This window comes from Arvicanthis niloticus, chromosome 17 (assembly GCF_011762505.2).
Source record: "Arvicanthis niloticus isolate mArvNil1 chromosome 17, mArvNil1.pat.X, whole genome shotgun sequence".
Lineage (NCBI taxonomy): Eukaryota > Metazoa > Chordata > Mammalia > Rodentia > Muridae > Arvicanthis > Arvicanthis niloticus.
Window position 1 is genome coordinate 11593701 of NC_047674.1, and position 15387 is coordinate 11609087.

The 15387-nt window shown below is 44.2% G+C and overlaps 1 protein-coding gene across 1 annotated transcript in view; it reads left to right on the forward strand.

Moving 5' to 3' along the window:
* Thap4 (THAP domain containing 4) overlaps positions 1 to 15387 on the forward strand; it is a 43497-nt gene that overhangs the window by 2341 nt on the left and 25769 nt on the right. The window contains exon 2 of the mRNA XM_034521891.2: positions 731 to 1869. Coding sequence (XP_034377782.1) covers positions 731 to 1869 — 1139 coding nt within the window. The remainder of the gene's footprint in view (positions 1 to 730; positions 1870 to 15387) is intronic.

Here is a 15387-nt window from a genome sequence, read left to right on the forward strand (position 1 = left end):
TCATTTGCCATACCTATAAGTAATATCTGTAACCCTAATGGACTTTCTGTGCCCACCCTTGCTCTGAATAAGGACACGGAGACTTACTATATTTATTATAGGCTTTGGGGACTCTAGCTGGGCAGATTCTCAGTTATTCTAACTGGACAACACTAGCCCAGCCTACATTCTCGACGTGACCCAGTACCTGTCCATCTTAGTGTCATCCTGCCATCTGATTCTTCATCTGTGTCAGGATGCAACTCAGCCTCAGATTCCTACCTGAGACTCTGAATTTCAGCCCGGAAGTTGCACCTTAACTTTCCAGCCCAGCTATTGGCTGTTCAGCTCTTTATTTGACCAACCAGAAGGTTATTGAGAGTAATGTTTACAAAATACTAAGGCAGGGCATGCTTCATAATAATGACAATACCAAAGTCAGGCCTGTAATCTGATCTTTGTCAGCACATAAATTAGCATTTTAATAATGCAAAGATAATCTCTACACAGTGCACAAAAACATCACTCCAACAAATATCCCTCATTCCTCTATCCCTATAGATAGAGTCAGTGTCCTAAAATATATATAGTAGGACTTTTTCGTTTCCATTTCAGTAGTGACTAGGTTCTAAGCAGATAACATCAGTACAGATTTGGCTGCTTTGCAGAAATACTTGACTTGCTTTTATTGATGATAGTTTTAGGAGAAAGCATCTCAATATTTCTAAGTACTTTGTCATTTGTCCTGCAGGTTTCCCCTAAAGGACTCCAAACGACTGATCCAGTGGTTAAAAGCTGTTCAGAGGGATAATTGGACCCCAACTAAGTATTCATTCCTCTGTAGTGAGCATTTTACCAAAGACAGCTTCTCCAAAAGGCTGGAGGACCAGCATCGCCTGCTGAAGCCCACAGCTGTGCCCTCTATTTTCCACCTGTCAGAGAAGAAGAGGGGGCCTGGAGGACATGGCCATGCTAGGAGAAAGACCACAGGGGCCATGAGGGGCCACACAAGTGCAGCAACAGGGAAAGGAACCATAGGCTCTTCACTGTCTTCAAGTGATAACTTGATGGCCAAGCCAGAGTCCCGAAGGTTGAAGCGAGCTTCTCCACAAGGTGATGCAGCCCCCAAGGCCACCCCAGGTGCTGTCAGCCAGGAGCAGGGTCAGTCTCTGGAAAGAACTCCAGGAGATGACCAGGCTGCCCCATTGGCCGGAGGCCAGGAAGAGGCACAAGTGGCAGCTAAAGAGGCTGACCACCAGAAGGCTTCTTCCTCTGCAGACACAGGCGGAGCAGACAAGAGCGGCATTTCTATGGATGACTTCACACCCCCAGGATCTGGAGCGTGCAAGTTCATTGGCTCACTTCATTCATACAGTTTCTCCTCCAAGCACACTCGAGAGAGGCCATCTGTCCCTCGTGAGCCCATGGACCGAAAGAGGCTGAAGAAAGATATAGAGCCAAGGTGCAGTGGGAATAGCGTGGCTCAGAGTCCCCCAAGTTCCTCACTCACAGCAACTCCTCAAAAGGCTTCCCAGAGCCCCTCCGCCCCTCCAACTGATGTAACCCCCAAGCCAGCAGCAGAGGCCGTGCAGAGTGAGCACAGTGATGCCAATCCCATGTCCATCAATGAGGTCATCCTGTCGGCCTCAGGGGCCTGCAAGCTCATCGACTCCCTGCACTCCTACTGCTTCTCAGCTCGGCAGAACAAGAGTCAGGTATGCTGCCTGCGGGAGCAGGTTGAAAAGAAGAATGGAGAGCTAAAGAGCCTTCGGCAGAGGGTCAGCCGATCTGACAGCCAGGTTCGCAAGCTGCGGGAGAAGCTGGACGAGCTGAGAAGAGCAAGTCTCCCCTACCTCCCCTACCTAAGTGGCCTGCTGCCCCCCAGCCACGGTCAGTACTTAGCCAAGACACTCCCATGCCTTCCTTACCCTAATTGGGAGAGGTTTTCCTGCCGTGGGTCAGCTTTCTCTGGGCTACACATTTCCTGTGCTCTCAGTGCTCGGAGTGCAGCAGCAGACCTTGTCACAAGAGCAGGGCATGAAGGTTTATCATTGCAAATAGCCTGGTGTGCTGACCCACACCTTTAATCCCAGTGCCCAGACAGCAGAGGCAGGTGGATCTGTGATTTCAAGGCCAACCTGCTCCACAGTTCAAGTTCAGCTAAGGCTGGATGATGAGGCTCATGTCTCCAAAAAAAAAAAAAAAAAAAAAAACAACAACAACAAAAAGAGAGAGAGAGAGCAAAAGAGATTTTGATTTCTGAGTATTTCTTGAGAGTAAGGACAGTGTGGATAGTGTTCAGTACATATGGGAAACTTTTCTGACTGCATCCACTTTATCTGTGTCAGCATTTGCCAGTGTCAGTATGATGGAGCGACCTGGCTGCTAGAGCAAAAGCTTCAGGGTCTCCTGGACCTCAGTGGAGATAGTGAAGCCTGTGGTTTGTCAGTGACCCTGGGAAGAACAGCCTCAGTCACAAGCTGATCTGGGTGTACTGCTTTTGTAAATCTTAGCCCTGATGTTGCTTTTGGTGTTCTTCTGCTGTGACTGCTAATCCAGAACTTTCTGAATGGCCCACAGTATTTACATTGTTGCCGTTTTCATTATTACTATATTGCTACTTTCTCCTTGCTTTGGTTTTACTTCTGGCTTCTGCAAAGTTTCCTAAGCTGAAGCCTGAGTCCCTTTCTCCCTGTGGCCCATTCTGGACTTGCTATATGCTGCACTCATTGGTCACCAATGTTTGGTCAACTCAGCCTTGAGTCCTCTTTACTCCTGGAGCTATTTGAATCATGGTGATGGGCTCTGAAGGAAATAGGTTGGTAGAGGGGAGTTATGTTTTGCAGTTACTTTAGATTCTATTATTATGAGGTTAGTGCTATACTGTCTTTACGCCTGCTTTTTGAAATATTGAGATTTCATTGTGGCTGGCATAGTGGTTTGCACTTGGGTCATCAGACTTGTGGACAAGTGTCTACTTTTGACTTGGGTTCAGAAGTGTGTGTACCCTCGCTGGTTACATTGTTCTTTGCCTGAGCTGAGACTGAAATCTCCCTGGTATGAGTCAGCAGATTGTTGCCTAACTTCTTGTACTCAGTCAGCTGATTTCTAGAAAGGTGAGGCACACTCTTACTGCAATTTCAGAGGTGCCTATTTCTTCCTATGTGTCGTCAAGTTATTGGTTTTGGTTAAGTCTTTTCATACAGGGTCTGACCATGTAGCCCAGGCTAGCCTTGAACTTGTGGTTATCCTCCAGCCTCAACCTCCCAAGTACTAGTATTACATACCTGTACCACCACACTTGCCTGTATCTGTCAGCTTTTGCTGTTGACTTGAAAACCGTGCTCAATGTGTGCATTTTCCTGATCATTAACGCAGCAACCCTTTCTCCCGGTTAAAGACCTCCTTTGCTGAGCTTCAGCCGTAGCTCAGGCTTCATTCCAGCATTCTGTTCTGCTTCAGCCTTGGGTTCCCTCAGTAATTGGAGTCTCCAGACTTAGTCACTGCTCCCAGTTCAAGGCTTTCCCTCCTTCCTCCTCCCTTTCTCCCTCCCTCTTACAGTGTAGCCAAGTCTGGCCTTGAACTACTGATCCTCCTGCCTTCCCCTTCCCCTCCCAAGTGCTGGAAAGATAGGCTTGAGCCACCAAACCCACCTGAATATTACTTCTCCACACTCTTAATTTCATAGGTCTTTTAATTTTATAGATAAATTTTAACTGAACTTAAAAGTTGTTTTATAAAGGACTTTAATCTACTTATCATTATCAATAAGTTGGGAATTTTATTTTTAGCCGCTCCCTTTTTGTTGTCACTATGACTGCTTGGTTTTGTAGATGGCCTCCCACTGCAGCTTTATCTGGCTTGGAGACCTCAAACTCAGCAGTCCTCCTGCTCTGACCCTAGAGCATTAGTGTCGCAAGTAGGAGCCACCACACCCAGTTTGTTACTTTGTTTTAAAAACAAACATTTAATTCTGGGTGTGGTGGTATACATGCCTTCAGGACTGGAAAACAAGAAATTCAAGATTTCAAGACCTTACTGGGCTACATGAGACCCTGTCTCAGAAAGGAAGAAACAAAACAGGACTGTATGAATATATGCATTCAGCATTCATCTTTCTGTGAATGTCTATAACTGATCAGCTAAAGCCTCCCTAGGTCAGATAGTTCAGGGTCTTGGTTTGTATTGCTTGTTTTTTTTACATTGTCAAGTAACTATTATATATTTAGTTTTAAAATTATATTCTGCTGGTTACTTTATTCACCACTGTGTAAGTATCCAAGTTTGTCCTTTTTGGAAATATCTAGTGGCTTTTATTGTTGTTGTTTTAATTCTTTGGGGTTGTTTTTTTAAAGGCATGCACCACCGCCTGGCTAAGTTTATTTTACTCATGAATCTATGTCTGCTGGTGTCAGCAGGGACCAGAAGAGGGCACTGGACGGGGACTTGAACCATTATTCTGAAGAGCAGCAAGTGCTCCTAACCACCTAACCATATCTCCAGCCTTTTTGTTTGATTTTGAGAAGATTCTCACTGCTTGCTCTGTAACTTGTTATGTAGAGGTTTGCTAGGCTCCAACAGAGATCCACCTGCCCTGCCTCCTGACCTCTGAGATTAAAGGCATATGCCACCATGTTCAATATCTGGTAATTTTTTTACTTTTTGAAGTTTGTGTTCTATTGCAGTTTTGACAGAACACCAGTTTGTGATTGACAGAGGTTTTGTTTTTTTAATTTGGTTTCCCTTGAATTTAAAAGAACATTTCCAGTCTGATTTGAAGGAATTATTCTGTATCTGTTTCTGATGCCAGTTAGACTTTAGTTAGCTTATACATGACTTGCTCCTTCTTACAGAGTAGTAAGAGTTCTTTTGGCCTTGAGTATGTAGAATGCCACCTCTTACATCTGGTGTGGATCTTGTCACACTTGTCTTGTGTGTTCTTTGATCTAAAGGCTCAGGTTTCCGATGTGGAGTGTTATTGTTTGTTCTGTCTTGGTGTGTTGGAAAAGGATGTGTTGGTTTACACAGCACCACTTGGTGAAGTAGAGGATTGCCCTCTGCTGCGTAGGAACAGTGCCAAGAGCTACCAGGAGACAAAGAGGAAGGACTACAGTAGTCAGAGGTACTAGGCTGGAACCCAAGAAGGAAAAGAGTATCCAGGGCAGAAGACAAGAGCTAGGCCTGGACACTGAGGAGGATGGTCCCTCTTCCCCTACAGGAGCCAAGTCCTGGGACACGGGCTGCTGTGGTGGAATTGGGTATAAGATGTATTCAGGTACCACCATGGGGCTTTGAAAAGAACTCATCCTAAAATTGGGGTATGAGATCTGAGAGTGTGAGGGACTGGCTGAGGGAGGCAGCTGGCTCTTTCCAGAAGAGCTTAGGAGGGCATAGGGCTCTGGGCTGTGTGGGGAAAGGTGACTGTGTCCAGTTGTGATAGGGTGGAGGGTTGGAACTCAGTGGAGGGTAGTGTGGGAAAGGTGAGCAGTGATGCAAGATCAGGGACAGTCATCTCAAAAAGCCAGTTAGCCTTGATGGGAGAGTCTGTGGACGGTAGCCTAAGGGACATGGCCCTGGGGGCAAGTCTTGTTTCCCAGTGATGAGGACCCTTCAAGGCCCTAGGGAAGTTTGAGCTTGAGATCTCAGCCTGGGAATGGGATGGCAGACAGGGGTCACATAGTCTATGCCTGTGTCCCTTCTCTGTCAGTGAGTCCAGAGGAAAGCAGGAAGTTCTGAGCAGCTCTTGAGAGGGAGGACTCCACCTTGGACCCCTGACCTGTCAGCACACCACTGTTGGTTTCTTGCTCTGGCTGGTCCCTTCTCAGATGGATTCCTTTACTGGAGTAGGGTTGCCTTGGTCACTTTTTAGTTTTAAATGAAGACTGAAGATGACTGTCCATATGTTTATTCATTACTTCTTATTAGCCAGTCCTTTTATTTGTGGCCCATAGGCTTGACTGCCCTCCAAAAGTGTGGCAGATTCTCCTTCTCAGACAGGGTGCCTCTGGTCTTCAAACCCTCACTTCTCGTTGAGTCCCAGAATATGTGTGTTTTTCTGTGGCCTGTTAGGAAATGTTATCTGCCGTTGCCTGCTTGTCCTCCTGACTGCCACTGCTCGTCCTACTTTTAGAAGTTATATTTGTATTTGGAGGGGGGGGGGATACATGCCATAGTGCTTGTGTGGAAATCAGAAGACAACTCTTGGGCGTCAATTCTCTGAATACTTAGTTATTAAGGCAGGGTCTCTCGTTCAGCCATACTGCATACTTTAAGCTAGCTGACTCAAGAGAGCTTCCAAGTGATTCTCTCATCTTCTTTAAGGAAACAGAGAATGTAAGTTCTGAAAATTGAGCAGGTCATCAGGTTTGTCATCAAGTACCCTCAGTAGCCTTTGGGTTTGTGTTTATGACACAAAGTAAGGAGATTATATATATATATATAATATATTATATTATATTATATATTATATATACATATTATATATATATGTGTGTATTATATATATGTGTGTGTGTGTATATATATAATTATATATATATATATATATATATATATATATATATATATATATATGTATATATTGGGATGCCATCAACACCTCCTGAGTGCCATATCACATGCCTGGTTTGCACTTTTTTTAAGGTTTATTTTATTATTTTATGGATATGATGATTTTTGCCTGCATGAATGTATATGCACCATGTGTCCAGTGTCCAATGAAGCCAGAAGAGGGCGTTCATTGGATCACTAGGAACTGGGGTTATAGTTATGAGCTGCCATGTGGGTGCTGGGAATTGAACCATAGTCTGTCTTAACCACTGACCCAACGTACAGCCCAGATTTTTTTTTAATATGTGATGCGTTATGTATCACCCATGGAGTTTCAAGCAGGATTGATTTCATTGTCTACCTGTTCACCTCCCCTCTATTAAGGGATAGAATGGCCAGTTCTTTAGTCAGCTTCCTTCACTTAGCTCTGTATGTATGTGTTTGGTTGTTTTTGTTTTTATGTGGGTTCTGGCCATCAAACTCTGGTTCTCATGCTCCTTAAAGATTTATGTATTTATTTTATGTATATGAGTGCTCTATCTGTATGTACACCTGCAGGCCAGAAGAGGGCATCAGAGCCCATTACAGATGGTCGTGAACCACCATGTGGTTGCTGGGAATTGAACTCAGGACCTCTGGAAGAGCAGTCAGTGCCCTTAACCACTGAGCCATCTCTCAGCCTCCTCTCAGGCCCATTTTATTAAGTTGTTCTTTCCCTTTTGTTGAGTTTTATAAGTTCCTTGTGTAATTCAGTTATGTCAGTTGTAAACTTTGTGTTTTACAAAGATAGACCTTCTCCCAGTCTGATCTGCATGTTCCCTTAACAGCAGGCTTTGGCAGAGCAAAGGCTTATTTCTTGTTGGTTGATTAATTGAGGCAAAACCAGTGGCTTTGCCTATGCCACACACATGCTGTCCCAACAGTGTTCCTAGCCATGGATAGTTTCAGTTTTATTTTTTAATTTATTTTACGTGTGTAGTGTTTTTGCCTGCATGTATATCTGTGCATGCCTAATGCCCACCAGGGCCAAAGAGGTTATTGGATAACCTGGAGTTAAAAACAGTTATGAGCCACCATGTATAGCCTGCCAGGAAAATGGGGTCAGTGTTCCATATCCCCTATGTTTCATAGTGTCTTGGAAGTATGTATGAAATGGTGACTGGAAATTCTACCTTTTTGGCCTGGCAGGGTCTTTGTCTCCTTCCCACTCTTTGGTTGGTGTTCGCTAAGGACTGTTTTGTCCCCTTTCTTTGGAGGTCAGGGTCCAGGCATGAAGTGTCTGTTAAGTGCTGATTGTCAAAGTGTAAAATGGTCAGTCAGAGGTAGGCCGCTGTAGCGTGGTGTTAGGCCGTGCTGGCACTGGAGGGGTGCCTGGACTTTGAGGACAGTCAATAAAGAGGATAGGTTCTCAGAATTGTTACTTTGGTTTTTATTCAGTTTATTTTGTTTTTTATCTTTGTTTTATTTTCTGTCCCCTCTCCCCCAGAAGGGAGTTCTCTTTCCTTATCTGAGCTGAGTGGGCAGCCAGGGCCCTGCTCGTTCTTTCTTCTCAGGTTCTTCCTATGTGGGTCATGCTTTTGGGATTACTTCTAAAAGCTCTTAACTAAATCAAGGTTACCTAGATTTTCTCTGTGTTGTTTCAGGGAGTTTTATAGCTTTATATTGTTACATTTGGGTCTGTGGTTCTGCTACCGTACATGTGAAAGTAGAGCACTGTGCCTGCTCTGCTTCAGTGTGGTGGTAACTACTGTAGATCGTTTACCTTCCACGTCGTCTTCAGAACCATTTTGTCATTGTCTCCAGAACATCGGATGAGACTTTGACATGCCGGGTGTAACAATATTGCTTAGATTTTATGTTATCAGTTACCTAGTTTGGTACTTTCCCTCAAAACTTACACACACATTTTGATGAAAGTTAAGATGGCTGAGCAGGTAAAGGGACTGTTGTTGCCAAGGGTGATGACATGAGTTTAGTCCCCAGGAACCAGGAGGGGAAAGTAGAAAATAGACTTCCAAATGTAAACTTTGGCACACAGATGCCACAGACATACACACATATGCACAGCAAACAAATAAATGTTACAGTTCATACATATGTTTCATGTATATGTATCTCATTAAATTTATACCTAAATAGTCCCTTTTGATGCAAATATAAATTTTATTATAGGTTTAATTATAAAAATTCTAGTTGCTTATTGATAGCACACAGGAAAGTGAATAATTTTTATCTGTTAGCACTGTATCCTAAATTCTTGCTATAATTGCACATTAGTTCCACAAGTTTTATGTAGATTCCCTGAGTTTCCTGCAGCTCTGTTTTATATCACTGATGGACAAGGACACTATTTTTGCTTCCCAATCTGTGTCTTTATTTTTCTTTACTACTCTGTGTGGTTTTTGTTTTTTGTTTGTTTGTTTGTTTGTTTGTTTTTTATGTCCTTTTCTTCTTTTGTCCTAGCTGGGACTCCCAGGGTGATGTTAAAAGGCAGCGTCTTTATATTGGTCCTGAGCGTAGAGGAAAGCTTTGGCGTCTCCCTTCCCATATGTGTCATTGTGATAATAAGTATGTGGCACAGAAACCTTTATAATGAGTATCAGGGATGAGAACAGCAGCTTCGGTTAATGAGCCTGTCGAGTCATAGCTGAGTTTGTGCTAATGCGGTCTCTCCATGACAAGTACGTCTGGTCACCACAGAAGCCAACCATGCAGTTGGAGGGGTGGACCTGAAACCTGCACTGAGGCCTCTGCTAGGGACTGCGGTAGTCAACAGCAACCAGTGACGTGGTCATCAATGCCTATGCAGTGAGGCCCTGGAACTGGGCAAGCAAATGTGCACAGGTACTGAGAAGCTGATGTGCTGGGGGGAGGGGCTCTGCACCCCCCACACCCCGCACCCACTGACCTTGTGATGGTTAAGTTTGTTGTGTTCTGTGGCTCAGAAGGTGATTTTTTTTGGTTCTAGTCTGTGTGAACTTGAGAACAACCTACAGTTTGTTGTTGGATAGAGCAGTCTTAGATGTTGATGCATCAATGATTGATTTTTTTAAGTCGTTGGATCTGCCCTTTTCTGGCAGGAATCATGGCTCTCTTTTTTTTCCCTAGGGGTTTATGTGCCTCTCCAACAATCCTGTCATGTTCGTCTCATAAATTTCAATGTTCTGATACTAAGGACACTCACCTTAAAGACTGGTTCCTCTACTTTTGAGTTAAAACTTTATTATATAATACACCGGTAGGGTTTGTTTGTTTGCTTGTTTGTTTTCAATTCCGGGTTTTTCCGTGTAGTCCTGGTTGTCCCGGAACTCAGAGACCAAGCTGGCCTCCAACTCAGAGATCGCCTGCCTCTGTCCGGTAAGTGATTAAAGGCTCGCACCACCACCGCCCTCCTTTAGCTTTTCTTTAAGTGTTAGCATGACACATCTTATAAGACATATCTTATATTCTTTGCGTTTCCTATGCATTTCAGACTAACCTTGGACTTGATATTCTGCCTTTATCTCTGAAGTATGGACTATATAGCAAGACCTTGTCTCAAAAAAAAAAAAAAAAAAAAAAAGGAAGAAAAGAAAAATAAGAAAGAAAGAAAGACTAAGAACAATCATCACCCTGGGTTAGATCCTGATCACGGCAGAGAGAGAGGCTCTATCTAATCTCGACAGAAAGAGGCTCTATCTAATCTCGTCAGAGAGATCTTGCCTCCACATATTTATGATGCTCTTTCCTTTATTTGGGTTTGAGTTTCTGACCTAAAGGTCTGTTTGGAATAAATTTCCTCACTTTTTGCTTGAAAATGCTTTCTTCCTTGCCTCTGAAGAGTAATTTCACTGGCTTCAGAATTACAAACTTTTGCTGGGTAGTGGTGGCGCACGCCTTTAATCCCAGCACTTGGGAGGCAGAGGCAGGCGGATTTCTGAGTTTGAGGCCAGCCTGGTCTACAGAGTGAGTTCCAGGACAGCCAGGGCTGCACAGAGAAACCCTATCTTGGGAAAAAAAAAAAAAAAGAATTACAAATTTTTTTATTGTTATTGTTATAGCTGGGCAGTGATGGTGTACACCTTTAATCCCTGCACTCATGAGGCAGAAGCAGGCAGATCTCTGTGAGATCAAGGCTAGCCTGGTCTACAGAAGTAGTTCTAGGACAGCTGAAGAAACCTTATCTTAAAAAGTTCCCTCAAAAAATTTATTTGCTTTTATATTCTACCCACCTCCAGTGTGTGTGTGTGTGTGTGTGTGTGTGTGTGTGTGTGTGTGTAGCATGTCACACACATGTGGAAGTAACTCAGTGGACAACTTGCAGGAGTCATTTGGTCCCGGGGACCAAACTCCATTGTCAGCCTTGGTAATGAGCACTTGTACCTTCTGAACCATCTCTGAAGTCCTTGTTTTGTTTTGTCTTTAATATATGGTGATGTTTGGTGTAGTACTAGAAATAAGGAGCCCAAGGAATGGGCATAAAAGTTTTTACCAGACCAGAATTGATTACGAGTTTTAATAAAAAATGTATACTATGGACAGAAACACAGTTGCTGAATTCTCAGAGAGAGAGAGAGAGAGAGAGAGAGAGAGAGAGAGAGAGAGAAGCTCCCTTAGGGGTAAACGGTGAGTTCTGGAGCAGTTAAGAGACATGGCCTGGCTCTGTCTCCTGGGCTGTATGTGGGTCATGTTTGAATAGGTTTGAGGAGGACAGCTCCCTATCTTGTTGGGTAGGAAGTTTTATAACACCACTTGTCTTCCCTGAGACAAATTAGGTGCTAATTGTTTGTATATTACAAGTCTTTTCTTTTTAAAATGTATTATTATTATTATACTTCTTTTGAAATTTATGTATGTGCGCATATGTGCACCACAGCACACATGTGGCAGTCGGTCTAAGGACAACTTGAAGGATTCTATTCTCTCTTTTTACCATGTGGGCCACAGAGATTGAACTCAGGTCATCAGGCTTGGCAGCAAGCAGCTTTACTTACTGACCCATCTCACTGCCCCCACAGAGTTTATTCTGTTTATCAGAAATGCGCGTTTCTGAACATGCAAGCTTTTCTGTCTCTCTCGCACACTTGTCCCTTCTGTTGACTTTCTTTTATAAAATCCTGAAGAATTTAGGCTTTTCTTTTGAAGCAGTAAATGCCTGGACATAGGCCACATCTGATCACTTGTTTTTTACAAACGAGATCTTGATAGAATATGGTACTAAAATATACTGTTCCTGGCTAAACTTTTAGAATATCTAACCTAAATTACCTGGAGGCATTGTTTTTATAATGTGAAATTAACCTTTTTATTCTCAGGAACGTAACTAATTCTTTAGATGTGGTTGTTTCATGTGTAAGAGTGCTTGCCTGCATGTATGTGTGTTCACTACCCTCAGAGGTCAGAAGAGGGTTGGATACCCTGGAGCTGAGCTTCATGGTTGTGAACATCATGTGAGTGCTGGAAGCTAAACCTGGGTGCTATACAAAGCAGCAAGTGCTCTTAATTGTTGAGTTAACTCTGCAGTCCTAGAGTCCTGTCTGCATCTTACAAATTAAAGGAGTTAGGCTGAGCTTCTATGTATTCTTCGTATTCACAGGACAGCTTGAATTTAGTCCCGTTGGTGGGGACTTTGATAAACACATGGAATACATGTATCTAAAGGAGGATCAAGTAATAACAAATGATAGATTCAGGCAAAGGCTGGACCAGGAAAAGCAAATACCTGAAAACAGTGTGAGCACTAACAGTAACTCAGAACAGGGCTGGAGGTGTGGCTCAGAGAAGGGTCTGCCTGGAGTTCATAGAGCACTGAATAAATGAGTCAGGTCCTGGTGGCACATGGTCTGTAACTTCTGAGGTGGAGGCAGGAGGATCAAAAGTTCAAGGTCATCAACCTAGTGAGTTTGAGGTCAGACTGGGCTACAAGAGACCCTGTTTCCCATGGAAGGGGGTGGCAGGGGGAGCAGGGAAGAGAGACTCAAAGACCATACAACAGGACTGCATTTAGTCAGAGTGTACTCTTAGCAGAGACAAGGTAGGATGTTTACATCTCAGGGACATGTGAAGGCAGCGAGGTCAGAGTGAAGCTCATTGTATAGACTTAAAGAAATGAGCTGTTTGGTGCTAGTGGAAACTACTTCAAGCATTGACCCAGGTTCACTGTATGTGAAGTTTCATCACCAAGAGAATGTAGAGGGAGCTGAGCTATAGTAGAGAAGAGGGAGGGAGGAGGAGAAATAAGGGAAAGAGAGAAGCAGGAGCCAGGAGGTCCCCCCCCCCCCTTTGGCTTTTCATGGTAAGAACCTAGAAGGCTTTCTGGATTCCTGAAGCAGAGTTATTAAAGCAAAGGGTGGCTGGTGGTTGAGAAGCCAGAGATTGAGCAAGAATAATATGAAAGAGTCTGGTGAGTGGGGCATGGTAGCCCACACCTGTATTCCAAGCACTGGGGAGGCCGAGGCAGGCCTGTGTACAAAATGAGTTCCAGGACAGCCAGGCTTGTTACAGAGAAACCCTGTCTCAATATTTTTCACCATCTGGTGAGACAGATATGAAATCCCTCTCAGATATGAGGGTCCAATAACAAGGCCCTGAAGGCGTGGGTATAAAGAATCTGAGTCCGAAACTATAGCCAAAGAGATCTAATTGAAGAATACAGTTACAGTGCCACGAAGTGGCCAACGTCCTTAGTCTAGGAGTGGCCAAATTTTGTTACACAGGAAAATAAAGTTAGTTTAGGGGTTTTTTTAATTCCTTTTTGAGAGTCTAAGGATCAAACTTAGCTAGTTTTTGAAATTACATTCTGGAAGTGGGTGGGAGGAGATAGAGGACACAAGACCTAACATAGCTCTTACTGAGGGGACAGTGCTTGCCCTGATTGCACAGTCTATTGGACCTTCTTCCATGTGTCGGGTGAGACCCAGCCTTACTATAGACTCCTAAACATCTCCAAGTGAAGAGTTGGCATTCCAGTCCTTGGAGATAAAATTCCAGAGCTAAACCCACCTAGTTGAGCAGGCAAGAATGATCTTGAAGGGCTAGAAGCTCACAAACTGAAACTGGCCACAAATCAGCTACTAGAGAAAGGGAACTCACTGTCCTAGAGGGAGTGAAAACCTGGCTACCTGTAGATCTCTCAGATAAGGAAGGAGAATCACTGGTGCAGAGACGCAGCCACATGGTTTGCTTTCTCCCACTGGCCAGGGCTGGAAAAGGAATAAGGGAAGGAAGTCTGAGTCCTTACTACTGTGGACTCATCCCATACAAGCTGTTGCCATCCCTACATCATGTGTTGGGAGTTAAGAGAGCTCCCAGAGGGAAGAAAAGTAGCCCTGTAGCTGGTCTTTGCTACTCTGTGGGTTCTTCTTTTCCTACCCTTTATCGCCTGGATTTTACCCCGTCACCAGATAGGAAAGAAAGAGAGGGAGGGGGGAGGGAAGGGAGGGAAGGAGGAAGAGAGAGAGAGAGAGAGAGAGAGAGAGAGAGAGAGAGAGAGAGAGAGAGAGAGAGATCTCCTCGACTCTAATTTCTTTCTCATTTCTTCTTTGAGTATGACTTTTGTGGGGGAGGGGGGTGGCAGGGTGTTGTTAGTGGTGGTAGTTTGTTGAAACAGGGTCTTTCTATATAGCCCTGACTCTGCTGAAACTCACTACATAGACCAGGCTGGCCTTGAACTCACAAAGATCCACCTGCCTCTGCCTCCAAGTTCAGGGATTAAAGGCATGTGCCACCAAGCACAGTTCCCTCTCTCCTCTCATTTATAAACAGGTTCTTACTAATGTAATTCTGGCTGGCCTGGTGCTCCCAGTCCAGAGTGGACTGTGCCAGTGTTCTTACCTTTGTCTTCCAAGTGTTGGGATTACAGGTATATGCCACCACACTAGAGCCATTTACTGCTTCTTAGAGTTGACACTAGAAGCCCCAGCATCACTGTTAAATTTGTTCATTGCTAATACATGAGCAGGTTGCTAACTCTAGTTACTTACTGTCTTAGTTAGGTCTCTACTGCTGTGATAACACTGTGACCAAGGTTCCTTGGAGAGGAACGGATTTACTTCAGCTTACAGTTCAGGGCAGGAACTCAAGGCAGGAACTGAAGCAGAGGCCATGGAAGAACTCTGCTTATTGGCTTGCTCCCATGGTTGCTCAGCCTACTTCCTTATGCCATCCAGGACTACTTGTCCAGGGATGACACTGCCCCTCAGTGGGCTTGGTCTTCCCCATTATGAATCAAGAAAATACCCTACAGACTTCCTACAGGCATTCTAATGGTGGCGTTTTCTCTTCTTACCAGGTTGAGGTTCTTCTTCTTCCCAGATAACTTTAGCTTGTGTCAAGTTGACCAAAAAAAAAAAAAAGAACTTAACCATTTATTAGAGTCTGTCATCTAATAGGTGCCAGTGGACTAACTAGATAAGCAAACATAATCTTTGCAGAGGACACTGGTAGAGCCTGTCTTATATGTCTTGTTGAATTCTGTAGGAGTTCTGTTTTCCATTTATCATCTCTGGCTTTCCTGTGTCTGTTTCCTTTCCATTGTGAATGGCCAGTTGGACCTTGCTGTCATGTTGATGCTAGTCGGACCCAGACCCCGCACCTCATGCTACCCCGTGCCTCCTCGGAGCTACTGAGCAGCCAACTTCTGATGGGTGCTTTGGTGGTAGGCTTTTCACTTTGTAGTACTGTGTGATTAGTGTCGCTTTCTCTGCTTGACACAGCAGTAGACACTGCTCACACAGTGTCTTACCCTCACACAGTGGTGTGAGGGTAAGAATCATGAACAGTTTTGTCCCCAGGTCCCAGAAAACAAATCTACCCATGTCCTCACCAGGCCCTACGGCCCTTTTGCTGACTGAAAACTCCCATGTTTAGAGCTCAGCTAAG